Source organism: Scomber japonicus, chromosome 21 (assembly GCF_027409825.1).
Source record: "Scomber japonicus isolate fScoJap1 chromosome 21, fScoJap1.pri, whole genome shotgun sequence".
Taxonomy (NCBI): Eukaryota; Metazoa; Chordata; class Actinopteri; order Scombriformes; family Scombridae; genus Scomber; species Scomber japonicus.
Genome location: NC_070598.1, coordinates 1,035,281 through 1,049,026, shown reverse-complemented (window position 1 = coordinate 1,049,026; position 13,746 = coordinate 1,035,281). Strand labels below are relative to the sequence as shown.

At 39.1% G+C, this 13,746-nt stretch overlaps 2 protein-coding genes across 2 annotated transcripts in view; both read left to right on the top strand.

Annotated features, from left to right (window-relative positions):
- Positions 1–3,241: 3,241 nt before the first annotated feature.
- LOC128382760 (pyrin-like) lies at positions 3,242–5,966 on the top strand. Its single transcript, XM_053342772.1, has 3 exons — positions 3,242–3,388; positions 5,223–5,514; positions 5,953–5,966. Exons 1-3 carry the CDS (start codon positions 3,347–3,349, stop codon positions 5,964–5,966), a joined length of 348 nt encoding a protein of 115 aa, XP_053198747.1. The 5' UTR covers positions 3,242–3,346.
- Positions 5,967–6,241: 275 nt separating this feature from the next.
- Positions 6,242–13,746, top strand: part of LOC128382100 (NLR family CARD domain-containing protein 3-like) — a gene marked incomplete at its 5' end in the record, with an annotated part of 10,057 nt that continues 2,552 nt past the window's right edge. The window contains 4 exons of the mRNA XM_053342085.1: positions 6,242–8,007; positions 9,026–9,199; positions 10,581–10,754; positions 11,630–11,803. Coding sequence (XP_053198060.1) covers positions 6,242–8,007; positions 9,026–9,199; positions 10,581–10,754; positions 11,630–11,803 — 2,288 coding nt within the window. The remainder of the gene's footprint in view (positions 8,008–9,025; positions 9,200–10,580; positions 10,755–11,629; positions 11,804–13,746) is intronic.

The following is a 13,746-nucleotide window of genomic DNA, read 5'->3' as shown; positions in this document are numbered from 1 at the left end:
TGGGAGGCGTCACCATTTGCTTGGCTCTTTTATATAAGAGCAAGGCAGTAGATGTTGGGCTGTTTGGATTGAAGGTGTGGTAGCAGTGTATAGAGGAGATGATAGGAATGTATACTGGGATTTATGTCCAAAAATGAAAAAAGACTAAGGCACTCTGTGGTAGATATGTGAACTTATAAATATATAAATATATAAATTACTGTATATTGGGATTGTCAATAGTAGTTGAGACTAATTGATCCTGACTTATAGGTCTTGTTTTGACCAAATAATTTCTATTTTGAGAAACCTTTCATTTGAGCAGCCTTTTTTTATCTGTGGATTGATTTTGTGAAGTACGTCACTTGCCTTTTATGTGACATTGGACCAATATATAACGTGACTGTATTGTTTTTTCTCCATCGACAAAACATGTTTTTATATATTAACTGAAGAATATGAGCAGTGTGTAAGGGTTAAAGCAGCTGATCTTTGAGCTCTGAGCTGCTTTATGCTTTTATTGGTTCAGGTCCTACTTGGAAGAGCGGAGTTATTTTGTGACCATTGGAAGTTATGAATCTGATCGAGTGGCTATGACATGTGGAGTTCCTCAGGGGTCAGTTCTTGGACCCCTTCTGTTCAGTCTATATATGCTGCCCTTGGGTCAAATTCTGCAGAACTCTAATGTAGACTATCACAGTTATGCAGATGACACTCAGATATACCTGGCACTGTCCCCAGATGACTACAGTCCAATACAGTCATTGTGTCACTGTTTAGAACAAGTAACTAATTGGATGAACCAAAATTTCCTTCAATTAAATCAGGACAAAACTGAGGTCATTGTTTTTGGCAATAAAGAGAAGAGGATTGCTGTCAGTAAACATCTCGAGTCACTCTCTCTAAAAACTACGGACCAAGTCCGAAACCTTGGCGTGCTGATAGACTCAGATCTGACTTTCAGCAGTTATATTAAATCAGTCACCAAAACAGCCTTCTATCAGCTTAAGAACATATCCAGAGTGAAGGGTTTTATGTCTCAAACAGACCAGGAGAAGTTGATTCATGCTTTCATCTCAAGTAGACTCGACTACTGTAACGGTCTTCTGACTGGACTCCCACAAAAAAGCATTAAACAGCTGCAGCTCATTCAGAACGCTGCAGCTCCAGTTTTAACCAGAACAAAGAGATCAGAGCACATTACTCCAGTTCTAAAGTCTTTACACTGGCTCCCAGTCAGCTCTAAAGTCTTTACACTGGCTCCCAGTCAGTTCTAAAGTCTTTACACTGGCTCCCAGTCAGTTATAGAATGGATTTTAAAGTTCTGCTACTGGTCTACAAATCACTGAATGGTTCAGGTCCAGAATACATGAATGACATGTTAGTAGAATATAAACCCAGTAGAGCTCTGAGATCTACTGACTCAGGTCAGATAGTTGAGCCCAGAGTTCAAACTAAACATGGTGAAGCAGCTTTTAGCTGTTATGCTGCACACAACTGGAACAAACTACCAGCAGAACTGAAATCAGCCCCAACAGTGAACACTTTTAAATCCAGGTTAAAAACATTTCTCTTCTCCTGAGCTTATGATTGAGCTCTTCTAAAGCACTTTACATTTTAATCTTTCATTTGCACTCTTTGTCCTTTTAATGATTTTAAAGCTAATTTATTATTTTATGCTGCAATCATTTTATTTATGTCTTTCTATTTTTCTGTACTTTGTTTTTATTATGGGGGGGGGGGGGGGTTAATTGTATGTTTTTAAGTTTCTCAAATTACATGTTTTTCTGTTTTATGTAAAGCACATTGAATTGCCATTGTGTATGAAATGCGCTATATAAATAAAACTGCCTTGCCTTGCCTTGCCTATTGGTGTTCAATGTCTCAGTGTCTCAGTGTGACAGCAGCCTGACGAAGCTCTTTTTGAAACAGACCTGGTCCAGACAGCAGAGAGCTGCACAGAGAAAACCTTCACGGGAAGAAGTTGAGTAAGTGGACCTTTGTTTGCTTTGAATTGTCTTCATTAGGATCTCTAATGTTTCCTCTTCATCACAAACAAGCTGCTCTGTGTTTGTTACTGTGTTGACTTCCTGAACAGAAGAAGACTCTCATCACTTCATCACTGATTTCTGCTCTTTGTTAAAGACTCAATGCCACAAAGTTCATCCAGCAGTAAATCCTCAGAATAACAGCTGGCTGCCTTTAAATCAGAGTCTACATGTAGAAACACACTTTTGATTTCCTGATGAGTTTTTCTGTCACACTGCAGAATAATAATGAACCTGTGTGTGTGTCTTCATCAGGTGCTGCAGGTTACCAACATTTAAAGGTATCAACACTTCACATTACAGTTGATACTGTTTGATCCTCACTGTTCAGTCTGACTGTGTTTCAGTTAAACATTAACTCATATAAAACTGTAAAAGCAGATCCTTATACTGGTCTTTGATACTCAGGTTATTTATGAAAGATTATAATTCATGTTTATTGCGGTCAAAGTTAATCAATAATCATTTTTACCAGTGTGAGGGAGAAGTAGCTTCCCTGCTAACCTATGTACTGGATGCAGTGTTGAAGAGCCTGCTGCAGGTGATCCATCAGAATCACACTGATGTCTTTTAGTTTGAGTATTTATTCACACCACCACATCCACAATCTCATACAGTCTGATGACCAAGTGGTTCTGCACAAATGAACATAATCAGAAAATCAAATATTGATAATATATATATATATATATATACATATAGTAGACAGATGTAAAGTGGAATAGTAACAACAGCAGTTAAATGTAGTTATGCTTTAAACAGCCTTATACAGTATGATGCTGAAACAGTACAGTCTCTTTGAGGAGTTGGTTAATAGTCATCTATGGTACCACACTGCCCTCTATTGGCCATTAATTCACATGCAACACATTAAGCAACGTGGCTGATGTTGCTGCTCAGTGTTTCAGTCTGTTTTTCAGCTAAAAATGATCAAAAACGAGTCTGAACAGTGAATTAAAAGAGATTAAAGACGCTACAACTCATAAACTCATAAACTCATAAACTGAGGCGACTCCAGTTTCAAGCATCTTAAACTTGAATTTCTGACAGTTCCTTTCTTATATGAATCCAAACAGGCTAAAATCTGATTTTAAAAACTAGTTTTAAGGTTTGATGATTTTTGATAGTTGACAAATTGTGACGCCAGTTTAAATAAAACTTCCTCAGACAAATGTTCCCTTTTTTATCATCCTTTTGTTGTTTTACTCAGGCAGAGGAAGTTCAGGGGCACATCATGAAGAAATAAAGAACAAGTGTGTAATGGAAGAGGAAAACAAGAACACAGACAACTAGACCAGCAACCCGGCCAAAGAGAAGAAATGGCCTCATCCAGCGAGGAGCCCAACAGCTCCAACATACAGGTCAGTGTGCTCCAATCTATCAATAAACATCTGGATGGTGCTTCCACCAGGAGATTAACGTCACTGTGTGCTGAGCTCCAAAGTGCTGTGTGTGTGTTTGTGTGTGTGTGTGTCAGAGAAAAGTGACATAGAGTGATTACACTTACAGTTATTTACATCATCAGATAATAAAATGTCTCTACTAAAGTTAAAATCAAACCTTCAGCTTTGCTTTAACTGCTGTTATAAATGATCATGTGATGTTCCTAACTAGTCAGATGTGTGAAAGTCAACCGCTCTCTAAGCAGCTCTGTCTTCACACTGTAAACACTACACGCTGCTGATTTTACAGGACTTTCAGGTTGTTTCTGAGTCTACAAAGTCGACATCAATCATGACAAAACATCCGTCCTGCACAATAACATAACATTCAACAAGTCCAAATGATGCACATCAGGCTCATTCATCTCTATTTAGCTGTGTTAGCACCACCTGCTGGATGTTTGTTAAACTCCAACAATTATCATTTGATGCATTCAGTATAGCAATTATACACAAACATGCTGTGTATATATAGCTTTCAAGTAATTGACACAAAGCAGATTATTAATGGCACAACTATAAAGAGAAGTGTTCATCATTTAAAATGTAAATCTTTCAGATCAAATACAACTGACTAAAGCAAATGATGGAGGAGATTTATTCACATAATTCCTTTTAATAAGAATAACAGACCAAACATCAAGAGACCAATAACACATGAAATAATGATGGTCCATCTGTTCCTCTCACAGATGTTATGATGCTGTAGTTCTTCTATGAACCAATGACGTCACTGGTTCATAGAAGAACTTCAGATTCTGAAGCTGCGACCCAGAAACACAGAGAACATTAAAACTGTTGTTTTAGCGATAAGGTTGAAAATCAGCACAATGGTCCTTTAAACACACATCTTCAGGCAGTAGCCCTATTGTAATGAAGATGCAAATCCCAGCCGAATCAAACCGGGACAAGTTTAAGTCAAGTCAAGTAATGCCAGTGCATGTGTATAGAAAAGGCCTAGTGGAGTACTGACTGGAGGGTTAATAAAGTCCTCTGAACACCCAGGCAGCAGTTTCCTCAACCAAGACTTTAAAGACACTGCCTGGTGCCAATGATAAGGCTGTCTCTCTGTCCTCACTACTGGAGGAGTATTTCTAGTCATTACAAAGGCACAAAAGGTTATAAATTACCTCACATAGTTCCTGAGGAAACATCTTCTGGCTCCATTACTGTTCGAATTGTTTGATGGAGTGCAGGCAGGTGGACCCAAGTGTAAGAGAGAAGCAGACAGGATCTAAAAAACAGCTGTTTATTGAAACTTGATAAAAACTGTAGTTCAGAACAGAATCAGACTGAACTGAAAACTGGACTTAAATACAGACAGAACTAATGAGGCAGGAGGACAGGAAGGGAGCTGATTGGCTGGGGAGGAGTACAGGATCACAGGAGGGACAAACAGAGCAAACAGACAACCAAAACCAGAAAACACAATGAGACCAGACAGGACAGTTCATCTGTTCACTTTATTAACATGGATTATTTATTTATATTTACTACATTATTATATGTATTAGTTTTAATTTCCACATCTTCTTTAGTGCTAGTCTTAATAATCTCATTAGCTAAATTAGGTCCAATATTAACCAAAAAAACATTAAATTAATCAGAAACTGAATCTCTTTCATTAATAGTTGTATTAATGTTTTGACACGAAACAAGTTGGATTTTCCATTTTTAATCATATCAATATTTTTTTGTAATCCAGAAAATTAATTGTGTAATTGTTAATACAGATTTTCATATTTTCTTTTAGAGCTTAGCAGCACAAAAGATGGCAACACCTACAGAGGTCCTCTTGGAGTGTTTGGAGGATTTAGGATCTGAGGACTTTGAATTATTCCAGTGGTACCTGTATCAGCAGGGGGTCCTTGAAGACTTCAAATCAATCCCCAAGGGTCACCTGGAGAAAGCAAACAGAATTAAAACAGTGGATCTGATGTTCGAGAGCTACTCTATAAAGGCTATTAAAGTGACCAAAATTATTTTAGGGAAGATGAATCAGAATGATCTACTGAAACGTTTGTCACTCCTCCCAGAACCTAAAGGTAAGTCATGGAAAGATTAAAATGTTACAAAGATATTTAGATATTTAGTCCTCGGTTGATGGACGGTAGACTTGTTTTAGATTCTTCGAGGTGTTTCTCCTCTCACCCAAAAGCCTTCTTTACTTCTGACTGACTGTGCAAGATGCCGGGGGCGGCTGTCTAGTTTTATGTAGTGTGAAGCTCCCCTCAATGGAAACAAAAGCAGAATCAGTAACAATGGATAAACCATAAGTTTCTGTAGTGGAAACCAAGTCTGGTATGATGTAGGTTCCTACAGGCAGTGAACAGGCTGGATAGAAGCAGAATTATTTATTCATGAGGTCTTTAATCTGTTTATGAAGACTGAGAGGGACTCTGCGTATTAGAGTAACTCGTTCCACCACCAGGGAACTACAGAAGAGTGAGTGACTCTGGACCCTGTTGTGGTGTTTGTACCAGGAGCCTTTCAGTAGCAGAAGGATATGAACAGAATAATGTTCATGAAGTTATCAGATCGAAAGAAAAACACAAACCATGTACTGAGAAGAGAGATGGGGAAAATAGATCCACACTGCAGAGTGGCTGACCTTGTATTTTATTAATTTAACATGTTGGATAAATTTGACATTTGCTGATGTCTCAAGATATGGAGGAAAATATGTTCATATATGTATTCTTCAAATTGTCAACGTATCTTATTTATTGTGTTCATACAGAAACTCCTGCTGCTGCTGCAAAGTGTCGACGTAAACTCAAGTCTAACCTGCAGGAGAAGTTCCAGTGTCTGTTTGAGGGGATTGCTAAAGCAGGAAACCCAACCCTTCTGAATCAGATCTACACACCGCTCTACATCACAGAGGGAGGGACTGCAGAGGTCAATGATGAACATGAGGTCAGACAGATTGAAACAGCAACCAGGAAACAAGACAGACCAGAAACAACAATCAGACAAGAAGACATCTTTAAAGCCCCACCTGGAAGAGATAAACCAATCAGAAGAGTGATGACAAAGGGAGTGGCTGGCATTGGGAAAACAGTCTTAACACAGAAGTTCACTCTGGACTGGGCTGAAGACAAAGCCAACCAGGACATAGACTTCACATTTCCATTCACTTTCAGAGAGCTGAATGTGCAGAAAGAGAAGTACAGCTTGGTGGAACTTGTTCATCACTTCTTTACTGAAACCAAAGAAGCAGGAATCTGCAGGTTTGAAGAGTTCCAGGTTGTGTTCATCTTTGACGGTCTGGATGAGTGTCGACTTCCTCTGGACTTCCACAACACTGAGATCCTGACTGATGTTACAGAGTCCACCTCAGTGGATGTGCTGCTGACAAACCTCTTCAGGGGGAAACTGCTTCCCTCTGCTCGCCTCTGGATAACCACACGACCTGCAGCAGCCAATCAGATCCCTCCTTGGTGTGTTGACATGGTGACAGAGGTCAGAGGGTTCACTGACCCACAGAAGGAGGAGTACTTCAGGAAGAGATTCAGAGATGAGGAGCAGGCCAGAACCATCATCTCCCACATCAAGACATCACGAAGCCTCCACATCATGTGCCACATCCCAGTCTTCTGCTGGATCACTGCTACAGTTCTGGAGTGCAGCATGAAAAGCAGAGAGAGAGGAGAGCTGCCCAAGACCCTGACTCAGATGTACCTCCGCCTCATGTTGCTTCAATCCGAAGTCAAAAACATCAAGTATGATGGAGGAGCTAAAAAAGATTTACGCTGGAGTCCAGAGAGCAGGAAGATGATTGAGTCTCTGGGAAAACTGGCTTTTGAGCAGCTGCAGAAAGGCAACCTGATCTTCTATGAATCAGACCTGACAGAGTGTGGCATCGATATCAGAGAAGCCTCAGTGTGCTCAGGAGTGTTCACAGAGATCTTTAAAAAGGAGGACTGTGGGCTATTGCAGGTGTTCTGCTTCGTCCATCTGAGTGTTCAGGAGTTTCTGGCTGCTCTTCATGTCCATCTGACATTCATCAAGTCTGGAGTCAATCTGCTGGCAGGAAACACAATAATATCCAGGTTCACTGAAATGTTTAGAAGCAAATCAGCACGTTTCTACTACAGTGCTGTGGACGAGGCCTTAAAGAGTCCAAATGGACACCTGGACTTGTTTCTCCGCTTCCTCCTGGGTCTTTCACTGCAGACCAATCAGCCTCTCCTACGAGGTCTGCTGACACAAATAGGAAGTAGCTCACAGGCCAATCAGGAAACAGTCAAGTACATCAAGAAGAGGCTCAGTGAGAATGTGTCTGCAGAGAGAAGCATCAATCTGTTCCACTGTCTGAATGAACTGAATGATCGTTCTCTAGTGGAGGAGATCCAACAGTACCTGAGATCAGGAAGTCTCTCCACAGATAAACTGTCTCCTGCTCAGTGGTCAGCTCTGGGCTTCATCTTACTGTCATCAGAAAAAGATCTGGACGTGTTTGACCTGAAGAAATACTCTGCTTCAGAGAAGGTTCTTCTGAGGCTGCTGCCAGTGGTCAAAGCCTCCAAAAAAGCTCTGTAAGTACACAGGTTTGATTTATTCATCATTATTTAAATATTCTGCTGTCTTTGAAAAAACAACAACAACTACTTACTTGTTTTTTATATTTCCTCTGTTTGTTTAAACTCTCAGAGAGAAGCTGTGTAACTATTCAAATTTTTGAATTTTCCAGTTTGTCTTTTTTTGATTCACAAACATAAACTCTGACTGAGACAGAGAAACTGATCTTTGCTTTAATATCATGTAATGTAGATCATTACATACTTCAAGTTCTTTTATATAGCACCTTAAACACTACATGATTGATCCAAAGTGCTTCACACAAAGGAAGAACACACAAAAATAGAAAACACAATTTTAAAAAAGGAATCCGAAATAAAAATACATGGTCATTAAATATATAGTGACAGTTAGATACAGTTAAAAGCTAGGTAGTAAAAGTAAGTTTTAAGGGTTTTCTTGAAAATGTCAATAGTGGGGGAGGAAGAGAGTTCCACAGTTTGGGGACAGCAATGGAGAAGGGCCTGTCCCTAAAGCACTTAGTCCTGCATCTGTGGACAGACAGGAGTCGCTGGCCAGATGACCTAAGTTCTCTGCTAGTGTGGTATGGGACCAGGAGTTCTGTTAAATACAGGGGAGCAAGTCCATTCAAGGACTTATAAACAATTGTAAGTAATTTAAAATCAATTCTGTAGTTAACAGGAAGCCAGTGTATGGGAGTGATGTGATCCCTCCTTTTTGATTTCATGAGAACTCTTGCTCCAGCATTTTGAATGAGTTGGAGACGGGATAAACTGGACTGCAGGATTACAAAGTATAATGATTTACAGTAATCAAGGATGATATGAAGGCATGAATGGCTTTCTCCAGGTCAGCAGTGCATACATATGTTTATCTTATATCTACATCATGTTTAGAATAGAACAGCAAAGATTTTAACCAGTTCTGAGAAGAGAATACATATCATCACTAGAAGTCCAGAATCAACATTTTAACAAAGATAATTTATTTTTTGTTTCATTATTGTATCTCCAGGCTGACTGACTGTAACCTCTCAGAGAGAAGCTGTGCAGCTCTGTCCTCAGTTCTCAGCTTCCAGTCCTCTAGTCTGAGAGATCTGGACCTGAGTAACAACAACCTGCAGGATTCAGGAGTGGAGCAGCTTTCTGCTGGACTGGAGAGTCCACACTGTGGACTGGAAACTCTCAGGTCAGTTCAAATCACAGTTTATCTTTGGTGTATTTTTCTAAATTATTAGGTTCAGTCTCTCTAATGTCAGGATTTCTGACAGAAGCTTTTCATTAGACTTTTATTAACAAGATTAAAGATGTTTGATATTATCAAGTTTATCTTCCTTTGATTCAGCTTTATATTTATGGATCACATACATGAACACTAGCTGAGACAGAGAAACTGATCTTTGCTTTGATAGATCAACATATTTGTTCATGGTTTGTCTACATCTATAACATGTTTAGATTAGTACAGCAAAGATTTAAACTAGTGTTGGAAAAAGATTTTGTATCCAGCATTACAAACATCCCAGAATGAATGTTTTAATAAAGATGATTTATTTTTTTGTTTTATTATTCTATCGCCCGGCTGAATCATTGTAATCTCTCAGAGAGAAGCTGTGGTCAATTTGTGAAAATGTCCTCAAGTTGCAGGTCTGAGTTATTCTTCAGTAGCTTGAAGTAGCATTGTAGTCCCATCAGCATCTGTGTCTAGTGGGTAGATTGTAGACTGTCAAATAAATACAGTAGATTTCCATAATGTGGCAGCAACATTTATTAGTATTTACCATATTGTGCCTTTTAAGTCAGCTAGTTTCTGTGCCTTCACTGCTGATTTGAGTGGGTATGTTTGTTCAAAAGTGTTGTGCTTTGTCTCATAGTGGCGTTTAACATTGCTGGTTTTAATAATGGCCACTGTCTCATCATATGAGATATACAGGTCTTGAAATGGCCTCTGGAAGAACGAACATGTAGCTTTATTTCCATTCTGGATTAAAAAGCCCTGTTTTCATTGTTCACTTTCCTTTTCCCCGAGGACGCCATGTGAAATAGCTACCTCTTATCTGTCACCTCTCTGTCTCTCCTCTTTTCTCTGTGTGTATCTCACTGACATAGACATGTATACATGTCTATGGTCAAGTCTCTCCACATGTCCGAAGGCACGGATTTGATTGGCTGATTAGCGTCACATGAGAAGATTCTCTATGGACAGTGGTCTGTGAGTTTCTGAGGGCCGCTCCACATTTAGTGTAATACCGGGAGAAGATGCGCCCATTAAAGTAGAAATGCTCTGACAAAATTTAACAATCCTCAATATTTCATCGGTTTCAGGTCTGGATCTGGACCGCAGTCTGCCTATTAGTGACCTCTGTTTTAATATCATGTGATTTAGATCATTATATGTCTGTTCTGATTTATCAGTCACATCTGCAACAGAATAGAATTTGAATAGAAAAACAAAGATTTAAACTAGTGTTGAGAAGATCATTTTTATCCAGCATAACCAACACTTCAAAATAAACATTTTTTATCTTTACAATGATTATTTATTGTGTTGTTCATTATTGTATCTCCAGGCTGAATGGCTGTAAGCTCTCAGAGAGAAGCTGTGAAGCTCTGTCCTCAGTTCTCAGCTCCCAGTCCTCTAGTCTGAGAGATCTGGACCTGAGTAACAACAACCTGCAGGATTCAGGAGTGAAGCAGCTTTCTGCTGGACTGGAGAGTCCACACTGTGAACTGAAGACTCTCAGGTCAGATCAAATCACAGTTTGTCTTTGGTATATTTTTCTAAATTATCAGGCCCAGCCTGTCTAATCACAGAAGCTTTTCTTAACAGGATTAAAGAGTTTTGAATTTTCCAGTTCATCTTTCTTTAGGGGTGTGACGAGATCTCGAGGTAGGAGGAGTGGGGACATCTAGCGTAATCATGGTAGCCTAATGACGCAACAAGTAAATATAGCCACACTAGAAAGTTAAAACACAAGTATGTTGTTCTACTTGTGTATGTGTACAGCTGCAGCAAGGAAGGACCTGCGATATCACTCCTTCACACACTTTGAATCTGTTGCTGAAGGAGCTCTGCACTGCAGTCAGGATGTCTTTCAAGGGGTGGAAGTTGTTGTTTATTAGAGAAGATGGCTTAATTATTTTCATAAATACCACAAAATTATCTAGCTATAAAATATCTATATGGGAGGTTGAGGGGGAAAGCTTTCACTGTGCTTGCATATTGCATATTATGATCATTCATACTTCGAGAGTAGAACTAAAGTGACATTCAGTAAATGAGGATTAGTTAAAACATTTCAAATTGTGACTTTTAGTCAAATAAAAGACTATTTTTCTGGTCATATAAGTTTTCTAAAAATTATTGTTAAAATTTCATCTCATCTCGTTCTCGTGACCTCTATCTTTCTTTGATTCAGCTTTGTACTTACACATACATGACTAGCTGAGACAGAGAGAGTGATCTTTGCTTTGATATCATAGGATTTAGATCATTACATGTCTTTTCATCATTGATTCTATCATATTAAACTGTCATGTCTCCAACCAGCATCACGAAGTCCTGAATCATTTTTTTAATTTCTTGCTTGTTTTCTGTTTATTTATATTTCCTTTCCAGGTTGACTGACTGTAAGCTCTCAGAGAGAAGCTGTGCAGCTCTGTCCTCAGTTCTCAGCTTCCAGTCTTCTAGTCTGAGAGATCTGGACCTGAGTAACAACAACCTGCAGGATTCAGGAGTGAAGCAGCTTTCTGCTGGACTGGAGAGTCCACACTGTGGACTGAAGACTCTCAGGTCAGGATTCATCAAACTGTTCAAGAGATTGAACAAACATTTAACATCTGAATGATTTCATAAAACATGAAATCTTTGTAGGATTGTCTCTGCTGACATGATATGCAGGACAGAATTACTTTCTATGCATATTTGTATTGTTTAAATATTACTGATGATTTTACAGATTTTAATAACACTTGATTTTACAGGTCCACAAATTAAATTTTAATTACGTAATAATTAGCAAGTAAGTTCTATGAAATTACTCAAACATTCACCCTTTACATTCTCTGGATGTTGTAACCGATACCCTCTACCAGTGTGGATACAGACCCGGAACATGGCTGTTCTGTAACCTCTGACCTAAGTTTTCAACAGGTTTCCTACTAACGATAGATATTGCTGTTTACAGATGTTCCCTAAATACCTCTCATGCAGTCGATAGGTAGATGCTACAGTTTAACATCGATCCCTATTCATCTTCTCGGCTACACAGAGAAGTTTGTAGGCTCCTTCAGTTACTGCAGCAGCTACTCAGACAGCTGTGAGGACAAACATGAGTTATTTTAAATAGTAAAATAAAATGTTCTAATGTCAGATTTACAAAGGTTAAAGCGAGTGGAGCTGGCGTGTTGTCAGAGAAAACTGCTCAGCTGCAGAGCGGCTGTGCATTTGCCGCCAAATTAACTTGGATTATCCTGCTGAGTTAGCCACCTGAGGCTAGCTGGTTAGCATGAAGCATCTGTTCCACCATCATTTAATGCTGTGTTAGTTTACTTTGAAAGGTGCTGAATATCTATCTATCGATCTATCTATCGATCAATCGATAGATATTAGGGCTGTCAAATGATTAATTTTTTAAATCTAGATTAATCGCAGAGTTTCCATAGTTAATCACGATTAATGGCCTTTTGAATTGCATGCTTAAAATCCTGTTATTTTACATTTCATGGCAGTTTTAAGCATTGTAAAGCATTTCTTACCAGAGTGTCTTAACTGGGAATCAATCACGGCTCTGCTGCGACTCCCACACTCCAAAATGCTCCTTTGGTGGAGCTGAGGCTCGCTTGGCTGCACCTGGGTGTTTAGCGTGGAGGTGCTAACTCAAACTCCACGTACTCTGGTGGTAGTTAAACTCCGTTTGACACAGGTTGCATTTTACTTTTGACTTGTCAACTGAAGCGTCTGGAAGTGTTTTAAAGTTAAACAAGCCGTTCAAAAGTCCAGTAGCTCTCTTACTTTCCATCAGCGCGGTAGGTTTACTGCAGGAGGCCACTTCAAAGCATAGCGCTACAGCTAGAGGAGCCGTCTACGGGGGAGTAGAAGGGACAAAAAGGCTTGCAACATTAAAATGAGATTTAAAAAAATTAACACTTTATGGATTGCATTAATCTAATCGTGATTAACACGTTAACGCTGACAGCCCTAATAAATATATATATGGAGGTTTATGGAGGTTACAATAAAAAACATTTAGTACATTTGGTCGAAAGTTGGACTGATGTGCTGAAATGATTCAGAAATAGTTGAGAATGTAAATGTTGTTCAGTTTACTGGCCTGCAGAAGTTAGACAGAAACTAGTTGGTCATTACTTGCTAATTATTAGCTACTTTCCATCAAATCAGCAGAGCTATAAAATAAAGAGTTCCTCACATTTCCTCTAAATGTTTCTAAAAACCGTTAGAGCTGCACAGCCAAGTACTCACAGGGATCCTCGAGCAGTTTCAGGCTAAAGAGCAGACTAGTCTGTCTGGTGGAGACATTTTATATCAGGAGGCTCCTTGATATTGTGGAGTTTTAAAAAACCTGAAAAGTTGACACAGCACTGTGATAAAAGTGTGTCTTTATTCTTCCTTTTGGCAAAAGCTTCACTCTTCATAAACACATTAGAATGATTTGAACATTTGGATCACAATGACGAGGTAAAAACATGCTGCTGAATCTTCCCATCTGGCTGGAT

What these genes read in the sequence shown, in the direction of transcription:
- LOC128382760 (XM_053342772.1), top strand. Translation starts at nt 3,347, where the DNA reads ATGGCCTCATCCAGCGAGGAGCCCAACAGCTCCAACATACAG. An exon ending in CCAACAGCTCCAACATACAG is followed by an intron (nt 3,389 to 5,222) that starts GTCAGTGTGCTC and finishes ATTTTCTTTTAG; the next exon opens with AGCTTAGCAGCACAAAAGAT.